Source organism: Cherax quadricarinatus, chromosome 13, assembly GCF_038502225.1.
Source record: "Cherax quadricarinatus isolate ZL_2023a chromosome 13, ASM3850222v1, whole genome shotgun sequence".
NCBI classification, from domain to species: domain Eukaryota; kingdom Metazoa; phylum Arthropoda; class Malacostraca; order Decapoda; family Parastacidae; genus Cherax; species Cherax quadricarinatus.
Window position 1 is genome coordinate 11,765,816 of NC_091304.1, and position 14,490 is coordinate 11,780,305.

A 14,490-nucleotide genomic window follows, 5' to 3' on the forward strand; every position below is an offset into this window, starting at 1 on the left:
AGCGATTTGATTAGCAAGTTAGTTTATGCAGGCCAAATGTACCCTGTACTAAATTGCGCTCGGAAAGTTCAAGGATTGTAAGCAGTGGTCCGACGACTACTGCAATCTCGAGTGCAACTGTTGCTGATTACTGCAACATGCTTCTTTGTTGCAGTAACAGCTACTTCCCCACACTAGATATATATGAAGATTTTAATTAAACATTTTAATGATTAATGAAATTATTTGTATTAAGAAAAGAAATTCTTACATATTAGTCAAATGTTTTTCTTTCAGGAATACTGAAGATTAAAACATCAACTGAGGTTATTGTAAATTTCAATAATCCAGTCAAGTTTACATTGACTTTTTTAAGTTGTTATGGATAGCTTAAGATTACATTGACTTAGACGGATTAACAGCAAAGGTAAATACAGTGTTTGTGAACTTTACCAAATAAATGTGAAACACTTATATCTTATTTTAATTACAATAAACGTGTATATAAAAATGTTTTTATTTCACTTACGATGTATACACTGACTCCCCCTTCCTCATACCAAGGTTCACATACCAACGTTCACATACCAACGTTCACATACCAACGTTCACATACCAACGTTCACATACCAACGTTCACATACCAACGTTCACATACCAACGTTCACATACCAACGTTCACATACCAACGTTCACATACCAACGTTCACATACCAACGTTCACATACCAAGGTTCGCATACCAACGTTCGCATACCAAGGTTCACATACCAACGTTCACATACCAACGTTCACATACTAACGTTCACATACCAACGTTCACATACCAACGTTCACATACCAACGTTCACATACCAACGTTCACATACCAACGTTCACATACCAACGTTCACATACCAACGTTCACATACCATCGTTCACATACCAATGTTCACATACCAACGTTCACATACCAACGTTCACATACCAAGGTTCTCATACCAACGTTCACATACCAACGTTCACATACCAACGTTCACATACCAACGTTCACATACCAACGTTCACATGCCAACGTTCACATACCAACGTTCACATACCAACATTCACATACCAACGTTCACATACCAACGTTCACATACCAAGGTTCACATACCAACGTTCACATACCAACGTTCACATACCAACGTTCACATACCAACGTTCATATACCAACGTTCACATACCAACGTTCACATACCAACGTTCACATACCAACGTTCACATACCAACGTTCACATACCAACGTTCACATACCAACGTTCACATACCAAGGTTCGCATACCAACGTTCGCATACCAAGGTTCACATACCAACGTTCACATACCAACGTTCACATACTAACGTTCACATACCAACGTTCACATACCAACGTTCACATACCAACGTTCACATACCAACGTTCACATACCAACGTTCACATACCAACGTTCACATACCAACGTTCACATACCAATGTTCACATATCAACGTTCACATACCAACGTTCACATACCAACGTTCACATACCAACGTTCACATACCAACGTTCACATACCAACGTTCACATACCAACGTTCACATACCAACGTTCACATACCAACGTTCACATACCAACGTTCACATACCAACGTTCACATACCAACGTTCACATACCAACGTTCACATACCAAGGTTCGCATACCAACGTTCGCATACCAACGTTCACATACCAACGTTCACATACCAACGTTCACATACCAACGTTCACATACCAACGTTCACATACCAACGTTCACATACCAACGTTCACATACCAACGTTCACATACCAACGTTCACATACCAACGTTCACATACCAACGTTCTCATACCAACGTTCACATACCAACGTTCACATACCAACGTTCACATACCAACGTTCACATACCAACGTTCACATACCAACGTTCGCATACCAAGGTTCGCATACCAACGTTCACATACCAACGTTCACATACCAACGTTCACATACCAACGTTCACATACCAACGTTCACATACCAACGTTCACATACCAACGTTCACATACCAACGTTCACATACCAACGTTCACATACCAACGTTCACATACCAACGTTCACATACCAACGTTCACATACCAACGTTCACATACCAACGTTCACATACCAACGTTCACATACCAACGTTCACATACCAACGTTCACATACCAACGTTCACATACCCATGTTGAGTATTTCTCATAAGCCAGGTAGGGCTTTTTCATGCACTCTCTGTTGTATTAGAGGACACTGATGGAAGAAACAAGAGGGGAAAAACATTAAAGTTATGTTCGAATTCTTTATTTACTATAGGCCATGTATTACTCAGTTTAGGTTAATGTTTTTAATATCACGTTTGTGTTAGTTACCATTTTGTCCAAGGCACTTGTTACTAAGACACTTGGCCTGTTTGTGTGTGTGTGTGTGTGTGTGTGTGTGTGTGTGTGTGTGTGTGTGTGTGTGTGTGTGTGTGTATGCACATGGTAAATTTCAATATAATCATAGTAGAACCATTAATTTATTCTGAATACAAGACTTGCAATATTGACATCTGGTGTTGATGGGTGGAAAGTAAGGGTGATAGATTCAAGACAGTGGTAAGGTGGGTTCATATCAGTGGGTGGTGGGTCAGAACAGTGACTTGTGGGGACAGTCAGAGGGAGAGACACAGTAAGGGTAGTCGGGGCCAGGATTGAAGACCAAGGTTCCTGTACAGCTCTGTACGACCGCTTCTTCACCTGCTTGTACACAGTGGAAGTACTGCTGCTGACAGTAGGAGCACTTAGCGAAGTAGCCGACGGAGGAGCATGTCATCGAGTCTACACAGCCAGAAGAAGGCGTGGTAGTACCTTCCCCGGGGATCGTGCTGCCTGCACACAGAGTGTTACACGTGGCGCCGGGCACACACTTACCCACAGTCACGTCAAAGTTGGACCCTTGAGGACAAGTGAAATGTTGTGTTTGATCGGCAGGTCCAACCACAGTACAACTGTAGTAGTTATTGCAGTCGGTGGGGTCTGTGATGTTTGATGTCGTGTCTTGGCAGTACGGATAACACTGGTCGCTGCAGCACTTTTCATCGGTTTCGACGCACTCCGTCCCGTCATAGTAAGGTTTTTCCGCGGGGCACACCCCAGGTGACCCCACGACGTTGCCGCTCGAGCATAGGTAATAAATGCTGCAGTTCATCAGGTCAACGATCGTGTCTGAGAATAGATCTGGGTCGCAAGTTGAGTGGCAGCCTGTTGGTTTGCAACTATTTTCACAAGGATCGGTTTCCTCGGTGCATCCAGTCGCTGTGTCCTTGAAATATTGTCCATCAGGACATGACAAGGAAATGGGTGGTTGGTCTTCACCAAAACAGACATAAAACTTATGACAGTTTTTAGGATCCGCTACATTAGTCCCTACCGCAGCGCTACTGCAGTCTGGCTCACAAACGTCCGCAGTGAGCGCCGCAGCGGCACCCAACAGCGCTGCTACACACCACACCTGTGAAAAGAAACACTTTTAACACCTGTTCTGACACACACACACACGCAGATCTACCAGGAGTCTACCTAGAGGGTATTCCGGGGATCAATGCCCCCGCGGCCCTGTCCATGACCAGGCATCCCGGTGGATCAAGACCTGGTCAACTACGCTGTCGCTGCTGGCTTCACGTAGTCCAACATACGAACCACAGCCCGGCTGATCCGGTACTGACTTTAGGTATCTGTCCAGCTCCCTCTTGAAGACAACCAGGGGTATATTGGTAATTCCCTCATGACTGGTAGGAGGCTGTTGAACGGTCTTGGGCCCCGGACACTTATTATGTTTTCTCTTAGTGTACTAATGGCGTCCCAACTTTTCACTGGGGGGATGTTGCATGTCCTGCCAAGTCTTTCACCTTCGAAGGGAGTGATTTGTGTGTGCTGATTAGGGACCAGTCCCTCCAGGATCTTCCAGGTGTAGATTATGATGTATCTCTCTCGCTTGCGCTCCAGTGAGTACAAGTCAAGTGCTTCCAAGCGTTCCCAGTAGTTAAGGTACTTGATGGAACATGCATGTGCAGTAAAGGCTCTCCGTACATTCTGCAGATCTGAGATTTCAGCTGCCTTGAATGGAGATGTTAATGTACAACAGTCTTCCAGCCTAGAGAGAACAAGTGATTTAAAAAGATCCGATCATCACTGGCTTGGCATCTCTTGTTTTAAATGTTATCATTATCCATCCTATCAGTTTTCTAACAGATGTGATAGTGGCATTGTTGTGGTCCTTGAAAGTGACATCCCCTCAGACATTACCACTCCCAGGTCCTTCATATTATTTTTCCACTCTATTGTGTGATTAGAGTTTGTAGTATACTTAGTTCGAGCTATCATTTCCTCTAGTTTTCCATAACGTAGTTGTTGGAATTTGTCTTCATTGAACATCATATTGTTCTCCGCTGCACATTGGAAAACTTGGTTTATATCTTCTTGGAGATTTACCGTGTCCTCAGTGGATGACAGTCTCATGCAGATCCAGTATCGTCTGCAAAGGATGATACAATGCTATGGTTTATATCTGTATGTCTGATATGAGGATGAGGAACAGGATAGGGGCGAATACTGAGCCTCGTGGAGCAGAGCTCTTCACTATGACAGCTTCAGATTTAATTCTGTTAACTACTACTCTTTGTGTTTGATTGGTTAGAAAGTTGAAGATCCATCTGCCCACTTTGCCAGTTATCCCTTTAGAGCGGATTTTGTGTGCTGTTACACCATGATCGCACTTGTTAAAGCCTTTTGCAAAATCTGAGTATACTACATCTGCATTCTGTTTGTTTTCAAGTGCATTCAAGACCATATTATAGTGGTCCAGTAGTTGGGAGAGGCAAGAACGACCTGCTCTGAACCAATGTTGCCCTGGATTGTGCAGTTGTTGGGAGTCCAAGTGGTTTGCAATCCTGCTTCTTAGAATTCTTTCAAAGATTTTTATGATGTGGGACGTTAGAGCTATTGGTCTATAGTTCTTAGATATTGCTTTGCTGCCACCTTTATGGAGTGGGGCTATATCCGTTGTTTTTAGTGACTGTGGAATCTCACTTGTGTTTATGCTCCTTTTCTATAGCCTACTTAGAGCCTGCGAGAAGGGTTTCTTGCAGTGTCGCTGACATGTTTAGTATGTAAAGCTATGGAGAAGATTATCAGAAGAGTGGTGGAGCACCTAGAAAGGAACAGGCTCATACATGACAACCAGAAAGGCTTCAGGGAAGGAAAATCCTTCTTCACATACCTGGAAATATAAACACATATGCAGTATAATGTGATCCTTTATTGACTACGTTTCGCCCACACAGTGGACTTTTTCAAGTCACAAACAAGCCCACTGTGTGGGCGAAACGTAGTCAATAAAGGATCACATTATACTGCATATGTGTTTATATTTCCATTGTGTCGGTATTTTATACCATTTATTTCCTTCACATACCTACTGGAGTTCTACGATAAATTAACAGAAGTAAGACAGGGGAGAGAGAGGTGGGTTGACTGCATCTTCTTGGACTGCATGAAGGTTTTCGGTACAGTACCACACAAGAGAATTGTTGAAAAGCTAGAGGAGCAGGCAGGAATAGCAAGGAAAGTACTGCAATGGATCAGAGAATACCTGACAGGAAGGAAACAACGTGTGTTGGTACGTGACAAGATGTCAGAGTGGGTGCATGTGTCGAGTGGGGTTCCACAAGGGTCAGTCCTAGGTCCGGTGCTGTTTCTAGTATATGTGAATGACATGAGAGAATGGATAGATTCAGAGTTGTCCCTGTTTACAGACGATGTGAAGAATGCAAGTGGACGAGGATCAATTGAGGCTACAAGATGATTTGGACAGGCTGCAAACCTAGTCGGAAAAACGGCTTCTGGAGTTTAATCCCAGCAAGTGGGGAAGGACAAAGAAGACCACAGACGGAGTACAGCCTAGGAAGTCAAAGGCTTTAAAACTCCAGGGAAAATGATCTGGGGGAGGGCATTATACCGAGCACATCTCCTGAGGCGCACATCAACTAAATAACTGCTGCAGCATATGGGCGCCTGGCAAATCTAATAACACTATTTCGACATGTACGTAAGGTTATTCGATACAACACTGTGTACGTCAGGCACATATTGGAGTGTGCAGCACCAATATGGAACCCACACCTGGTCAAATACATCAAGAAATTAGAAAAAACGCAAAAGTTTTTAACAAGACTAGTGCCAGAGCTAAGGGGTAGACCTTACGAGGAGAGTGAAGACACTGGAGGACAGGAGGGATTGAGAGGACATATAAAATACTGACATATAAAAGACTGACAAGGTGGATAAGGACAGAATGGTCCAGAGATGGGACACAGCAACAAGGGGTCACACCTGGAAGTTGAAAACTTAGATACATACTAGTAAATATAGAGGTGTTATTACGTGAACATGTGAACAGAGTTATGTTATGATGTGGCTTAGCTTGGGTTAGTGTACTGGAGACTGGGAAAGTTTTATTGCAGACGTTTAACACATTGAAGAGCAGACAAGACGGCATCAACTTTATCTAATGAGTATCAACGTATATACTACTAAATACACAAAATAACAGAAAAATCCAGTACAAACACATGCAACAAACTTTTTTTCTTCTAAAGAAAAACAATTCCAAAGGCTGAAAGTGAAAAATAGAAATATCCGACATTCCTGGACCAATATTAGTTTGAGAGTGATGAGGGTCTATGACGGACCGAAATGTCGGCCAATGTTTATATTTAGTTCATGGGCAATTTGTATATGGCTTTAACCACGACATTATAACAATCATTATTTTAAATTACATAGATTCTTACTGTGAGGGATGTAAACAGGAGAAGCTTGATCATGATGAACAAGAGATGGAGTCCCTGTGTGCTGTGGTGAGTCCAAGTGTGCTGTTGTTGGTGCAGATGTCTGCTGTACCTACAATAGGTGTTATATTCTGTGGATGCTGGCGCCAAGGAGTTAATATATACCTCGACACTTATCGTTGTGTGAGCGTCACAGCTGTGACAACGGTGCCAGGGCCTCGTTGGTGGTCATTAACCTTACAGACCTACGTATCAAATGTATTTCATATGAAGCCAATTTATGTAAAATTTAACAAAACAACTAATGAAGCCAAGAATTCTATTCGCTTTATTAGGAACACTTATGCACTATTGTTAATCATAGTTATGTAGATATTGCAACAAATTTCTTTAGGCTAAAACTATGCTCTTCAATGTTGATAACTAACTATAAGACCGAAACTAGGACAACTAAAAGGCTGTTCTGTATAAGAAAGATTCTTTATACTTCTGTTATTGACGTCGTTAGGCTTCACGCCATCTGCCATTCTCCCCCCCCCCCATCCCATAATGTGGAGTAACACAAACTTTTAACACAAAAAAATAAAAAAATCTAAGGTACATATTCTACAAAACAAACTTTGATCAAGGACGAAAACATAGTTTACCTCATAGTCTCGTGCATTTCTTACTGCAGACCCAAAATTGTGATAAGTATCTATCTCAATGATTGCAGAATATACTTCACATGTCCTGAAGAAGGATCGCAAAACCCAGACTGTCACTTCAAATGTAATTCTGGAGAAATCTTTGATTACCAAGATGTTTCAGGCCAAATGTAAACCATGTCCTAAACGAAACATGTTGGGAAGATATCTTAAATGACATGGATTCAAACCAGTGCCTTAAAAGGATCAACTTCCTGGCAGCTGAAGCATGTTTTAGGCATATTCCCCTAAGAAAGAAGAAGAGCAGGAGTAAACTGGAGAGAGAAAGACGCTCCCTCTACAGAAGACGACGAAGAGTCACTGAGCTCCTCAGGAGTGCTAGAATATCTGATACACGAAAGGAGGCGCTGACCAGAGAAGTGGAAACTATCGAACTTAAGTTAAATGACTCTTACAGGAACCAGGAGAGACAGGAGGAGCTTAAAGCTATTAGTGAAATTGAAAGAAATTCAAAATATTTCTTTTCATATGCCAAAAACAAGGCAAATACCACATCTAGTATCGGGCCCTTACTCAGACAGGATAGGACTTGCACAGATGACAACAATCGATCTGAGGATCGACGACCCAAATGATTTCTTCATGAATGAGCCTCAAAACTCCATAAATGTATGCCAGATTTCCGACATTACCCTAGCTCCGATAGATTTCGAAAAAGCCATTGACAACATGCCCATGCACTCAGCCCCGGGCCCAGACTCGTGGAACTCTGTTTTTATTAAGAACTGCTAGAAACCCCTCTCGTGTGCCCTAAGTACACTATGGAGGAGGAGCTTGGACATGGGTGAAATTCCAGTCACTTAAAACAACGGATATAGCCCCACTCCATAAAGGTGGCAGCAAAGCATTAGCTAAGAACTACAGACCAATAGCTCTGACGTCCCACATCATAAAAATCTTTGAAAGAGTGCTAAGAAGCAGGATTCCCAGGATTTCCCAAAATCTTCACAATCCAGGGCAACATGGGTTCAGGGCAGGTCGCTCCTGCCTCTCACAACTACTGGATCACTATGATATGGCCTTGGATGCACTGGAAGAAAATCAGAATGCAGATGTAATATACACAGACTTTGCAAAAGCATTTGAGAAATGCGATCATGGCGTAATAGCCCATAAAATACGTGCTAAAGGAATAACTGGGAAAGTGGGGAGATGGATCTTCAACTTCCTAACAAAGCGAACACAAAGAGTAGTGTCAACAGAGTTAAATCGGAGGCTGCCATAGTGAAGAGCTCTGTTCCACAAGGCACAGTACTCGCCCCCGTCTTATTCCTTATCCTCATATCAGACATAGACAGAGATATACATCACAGCACCGTATCATCCTTTGCGGATGATACAAGGATCTGCATGAGGCTGTCATCTGCTGAGGACGCGGTTAACCTCCAAGAAGATATAAACAAAGTTTTCCAGTGGGTAACGGTAAACAATATGATGTTCAATGAGGACCAATTCCAACTACTCCGTTATGGAAAACTGGAGGAGATAATAACTAGAACAGAGTATACTACAGACTCTGGCCATACAATAGAGCAGAAAAATAATGTAAGGGACCTGGGAGTAGTAATGTCCGAGGATCTCACTTTCAAGGATCACAACAGTGCCACGTTCGCACGTGCAAAGAAAATGATAGGATGAATAATGAGAACGTTCAAAACGAGAGATGCCAAGCCAATGATGATCCTTTTCAAATCACTTGTTCTCTCTAGGCTGGAATACTGCTGCACATTAACATCTCCATTCAAGCAGGTGAAATCGCAGATCTAGAGAGTGTACAGAGATCCTTTACTGCACGTATGAGTTCTGTCAAGCACCTTAACTACTGGGAACGCTTGGAAGCACTTGACTTGTACTCGTTGGAACGCAGGAGGGAGAGATACATCATAATCTACACTTGGAAAATCCTGGAAGGAATGGTCCCAAATCTGCGCACAGAAATCACTCTCTACGAAAGTAAAAGACTGGGCAGGCGATGCAAAATGCCCCCAATAAAAAGTAGGGGCGCCATTGGTACACTAAGGGAAAACACCATAAGTGTCCGGGGCCCAAGACTGTTCAACAGCCTCCCATCAAGCATTAGGGGAATTGCCAATAAACCCCTGGCTGCCTTCAAGAGAGAGCTGGACAGATACCTAAAGTCAGTGCCGGATCAGCCGGGCTGTGGCTCGTACGTTGGACTGCGTGCGGACAGCAGTAGCAGCCTAGTTGATCAGGTCCTGATCCATCGGGAGGCCTGGCCATGGACCGGGCAGCGGGGGCGTTGATCCCCAAAATAACCTCCAGGTACTAAACTGCGCTCAGGAAGTTCAACGAATCACGAAATCGTAATGACATGACTGCATACCAACCATACCAAGGGCGGGGATAAAACCCGTGAACAAAGAGTCAAAACTCCAGACAGCCGCGTTGGCCATTGGACCAGCTGGCCCAATTGCTAGCGCATCGGTCTGGAGTTTTATGACTTTCTGATCACGGGTTCTATCCCCACCCGTGCTATGGTAAGTTCAACGAATGTAAGCTGTGATACAACGACTACTGCAAACTCAAGTATAACTGTTGCTGACTACTGCAACATGCTTGCTTGTTGCAGCGAAGACTACTTCCCCAAGTGTCACTCTTCTCACGTGAATTTTTATGAATGTATGAATGTACGGCAGCGCACACAGTAGAGATCCTTCACTAGTGTACAGGAAATGGAGTGTACAACACTGATCCGCTTTTTCTCCTTTACTACGTTCTTCCTGATAACCGTCCTTATCGCCCATTCGCCTGATTCTATCATTACTACCTCTATCAACACCACAGTTACTACTGCCACAATCATACCCCTTCCCTACTGACCTGTTCCAGTCGACACCACCACCATTACTCTCCTAAACCATTCCAGCAAATAATCACCTGATCTGTTCCCAATATCACCGCCACCACTACCACTATTACCACTACCACCAACACCACCACTACTACTACCACCACCACCACCACCACCACCACCACCACCACTACTACTACCATCACCACCACCACTACCACCCTATCTCATTCCAGTCACTACAATCACCATTATGAACTGCCGTCACCAACATTACTCTCATCGACACCTTTTCTTACCAGCACCACCACCTGATCTGTTCTACCACCACCACCACCACCACCACCACCACCACCACCACCATCACCACCACCGCCATTATGAACTGTTTCTACCTCTACTATTACTATCACTACCACCACTAAGAACAATAACAGTATACAATCACCAGAAGCTGCTGCTGCTGGTGATTGTATACTGTTATAAACAGTTATAAGCAGTTGGTTATAAGCAAACATGTGTTTTCTGGGTCATTATAACAGATGTTAAAGTATACTCCATAATTAACTTCATATTATTTATGGGAAAAAGCTAAACCCGATGGGGGTCATACAACGCCTGGGAAACAGGAGGTAAACACACGAAGGGAGGATAGTTTCAGTCTCGTAAATCAAGAGCCTTCACAGCATCAAGGATATACCTTGAACATAAAGGAAATGTTAATATATCAAGGACATAGGGGAAGTTATTAACACACACTGAACAATGTTGAGTAATTTTGATGTTAATATTATTATAATCAAAAGTAAGCGCTAAATTCACAAGGGGATTTTTATATGTTAACATCCGTGTTGTTAACATCCGTATTTTTAACATCCGTGCGGATCATTCAGCGCAGGAGTTTAGCGCTTCATGAATTACACTCAAGACTGATGGGCTGGGCTGTAAGGATGGTGTGTCTGTCTCTTAGCAGCTGGAGGATCGAGCCTCCAACACTCCCTATGTTAAATAACCCACACGGGTTTACCACTTCACGACATATATAAAGCTTATAACTAACAATTTACCAACCAGTTACGTGATTAATACTGAGTTAAGAAACTCGTATAAATAAAGAGGAGATTATTATTATCTTCCCTGAGAAACTCTCAAGATTTAATGACGTATAAACTGAAGTTATTTTATAAGTTACAAAAATAAACTCAAGTTTACATTGTCTTTTAAAGTTAAATACAACAAAGTTAAAACAATGTTTGTCAACTTTACCAAATAAATGTTTAAACCCTCAATGTGTCTTATTTTTATTGATAATAAACCTGGTGAGAAAATACTCTTATTTATTCAGTTACTATGTTCGTTTACATGGATATCTGAGCACCGGCTTCCAGGTGGTGGTTTTAAACGTCATGATGAACCCTGCCTGACCTGAGCTGCGTCTGTACTGTTAAAACATCTGATGTAGTCAGCAACATGCCACAAGGTGCACAGAGAGGGGCAGGAGCACCCACAAGGTGCACACAGAGGGGCAGGAGCACCCACAAGGTGCATAGAGAGGGGCAGGAGCACCCAGAAGGTGCACACAGAGATGCAGGAGCACCCACAAGGTGCATAGAGAGGGGCAGGAGCACCCAGAAGGTGCACACAGAGGGGCAGGAGCACCCACAAGGTGCATAGAGAGGGGCAGGAGCACCCAGAAGGTGCACACAGAGAGGCAGGAGCACCCACAAGGTGCACACAGAGGGGCAGGAGCACCCACAAGGTGCATAGAGAGGGGCAGGAGCACCCAGAAAGTGCATAGAGAGGGGCAGGAGCACCCACAAGGTGCACACAGAGGGGCAGGAGCACCCACAAGGTGCACACAGAGGGGCAGGAGCACCTACAAGGTGCATAGAGAGGGGCAGGAGCACCCACAAGGTGCATAGAGAGGGGCAGGAGCACCCACAAGGTGCACACAGAGGGGCAGGAGCACCCACAAGGTGCACACAGAGGGGCAGGAGCACCCACAAGGTGCATAGAGAGGGGCAGGAGCACCCACAAGGTGCATAGAGAGGGGCAGGAGCACCCACAAGGTGCACAGAGAGGGGCAGGAGCACCCACAAGGTGCACAGAGAGGGGCAGGAGCACCCACAAGGTGCACACAGAGGGGCAGGAGCACCCACAAGGTGCACAGAGAGGGGCAGGAGCACCCACAAGGTGCACAGAGAGGGGCAGGAGCACCCACAAGGTGCACAGAGAGGGGCAGGAGCACCCACAAGGTGCATAGAGAGGGGCAGGAGCACCCAGAAGGTGCACACAGAGGGGCAGGAGCACCCACAAGGTGCACACAGAGGGGCAGGAGCACCCACAAGGTGCATAGAGAGGGGCAGGAGCACCCACAAGGTGCATAGAGAGGGGCAGGAGCACCCACAAGGTGCACACAGAGGGGCAGGAGCACCCACAAAGTGCACAGAGAGGGCCAGGAGTACCCACAAGGTGCACACAGAGGGGCAGGAGCACCCACAAGGTGCACAGAGAGGGGCAGGAGCACCCACAAGGTGCACACAGAAGGGCAGGAGCACCCACAAGGTGCATAGAGAGGGGCAGGAGCACCCACAAGGTGCATAGAGAGGGGCAGAAGCACCCACAAGATGCACAGAGAGGGGCAGGAGCACCCACAAGGTGCACAGAGAGGGGCAGGAGCACCCACAAGGTGCATAGAGAGGGGCAGGAGCACCCACAAGGTGCATAGAGAGGGGCAGGAGCACCCACAAAGTGCACAGAAAGGGGCAGGAGCACCCACAAGGTGCATAGAGAGGGGCAGGAGCACCCACAAGGTGCATAGAGAGGGGCAAGAGCACCCACAAGATGCACAGAGAGGGGCAGGAGCACCCACAAGGTGCATAGAGAGGGGCAGGAGCACCCACAAGGTGCATAGAGAGGGGCAGGAGCACCCACAAGGTGCATAGAGAGGGGCAGGAGCACCCACAAAGTGCATAGAGAGGGGCAGGAGCACCCACAAGGTGCACAGAGAGGGGCATGAGCACCCACAAGGTGCACAGAGAGGGGCAGGAGCACCCGCAAGGTGCACAGAGAGGGGCAGGAGCACCCGCAAGGTGCACAGAGAGGGGCAGGAGCACCCAGAAGGTGCACAGAGAGGGGCAAGAGCACCCACAAGGTGCATAGAGAGGGGCAGGAGCACCCACAAGGTGCATAGAGAGGGGCAGGAGCACCCACAAGGTGCATAGAGAGGGGCAGGAGCACCCACAAAGTGCATAGAGAGGGGCAGGAGCACCCACAAGGTGGACAGAGAGGGGCATGAGCACCCACAAGGTGCACAGAGAGGGCCACGAGCACCCGCAAGGTGCACAGAGAGGGGCAGGAGCACCCGCAAGGTGCACAGAGAGGGGCAGGAGCACCCAGAAGGTGCACAGAAAGAGGCCGAAGCATCCACAACTCCGAAAATATTCCGTCACACTACTGCTAATATTTCGCCACACTGCTGTTAATATTCCGTCACACTACTGCTAATATTTCGCCACACTGCTGTTAATATTCCGTCACACTGCTGCTAATAATTTATGTAATAATGTTTTCCTCTATGAAAGCCGTGTGGGAAAATAAACCATATTTAGTATAATTAGATTTATTTATGCAAGTGTATGTCATTGCTCAGCAGCAGTGGTGAACCCCATCCATGGACTCGTCAAGTCTGGGATGAAAACAATGTGTGTGGAATAGTGGTTGTCTCTGTGTTCTGACTAGTTAGGTTAGTAATCCATGTTCACTCATTAGATCCAGACTAGAACCTGCCACCCCATTCTAGTTAACTGAATTAATTCTGCCTCTGTTCTCACACGGACAGTGTGTTGATAGACGGTTGCTACCGTAGGTCTGTGGTGAAGGTACATAGCTAACCCTCGTACACATAGCTTCGGTGTACCAATCCGTATTTAATACACTCGAGATACCGACGTGGAAGGGCGATAAGCCGTGGATACACTAGAGATACTTGCATGAGTCGCCCGCTACCGTCTCATGGTATAGCTAGATATAACCTTTATACAAGGCCCGTCGTACGGGTAAGTCGCCCAAGGCTCACTGTTGCTAAGATGTAACTGCGGGTAGCAGCCGCAGCCGGCTCCTATATCCCCGTGGGCACTCAAACTAGC

General features: G+C 45.4%; 1 protein-coding gene across 1 annotated transcript; it reads right to left on the reverse strand.

Moving 5' to 3' along the window:
- Nucleotides 1-2,403: 2,403 nt before the first annotated feature.
- Nucleotides 2,404-6,979, reverse strand: LOC128688645 (peritrophin-48). The gene is made up of 2 exons (XM_053776569.2): nt 6,827-6,979; nt 2,404-3,486 (listed from the first exon to the last, which is right to left on the reverse strand). The coding sequence occupies exons 1-2, from the start codon at nt 6,857-6,859 to the stop codon at nt 2,623-2,625; spliced, it is 897 nt and encodes a 298-aa protein (XP_053632544.1). The 5' UTR covers nt 6,860-6,979; the 3' UTR covers nt 2,404-2,622.
- Between the last annotated feature and the right edge of the window lie 7,511 nt (nt 6,980-14,490).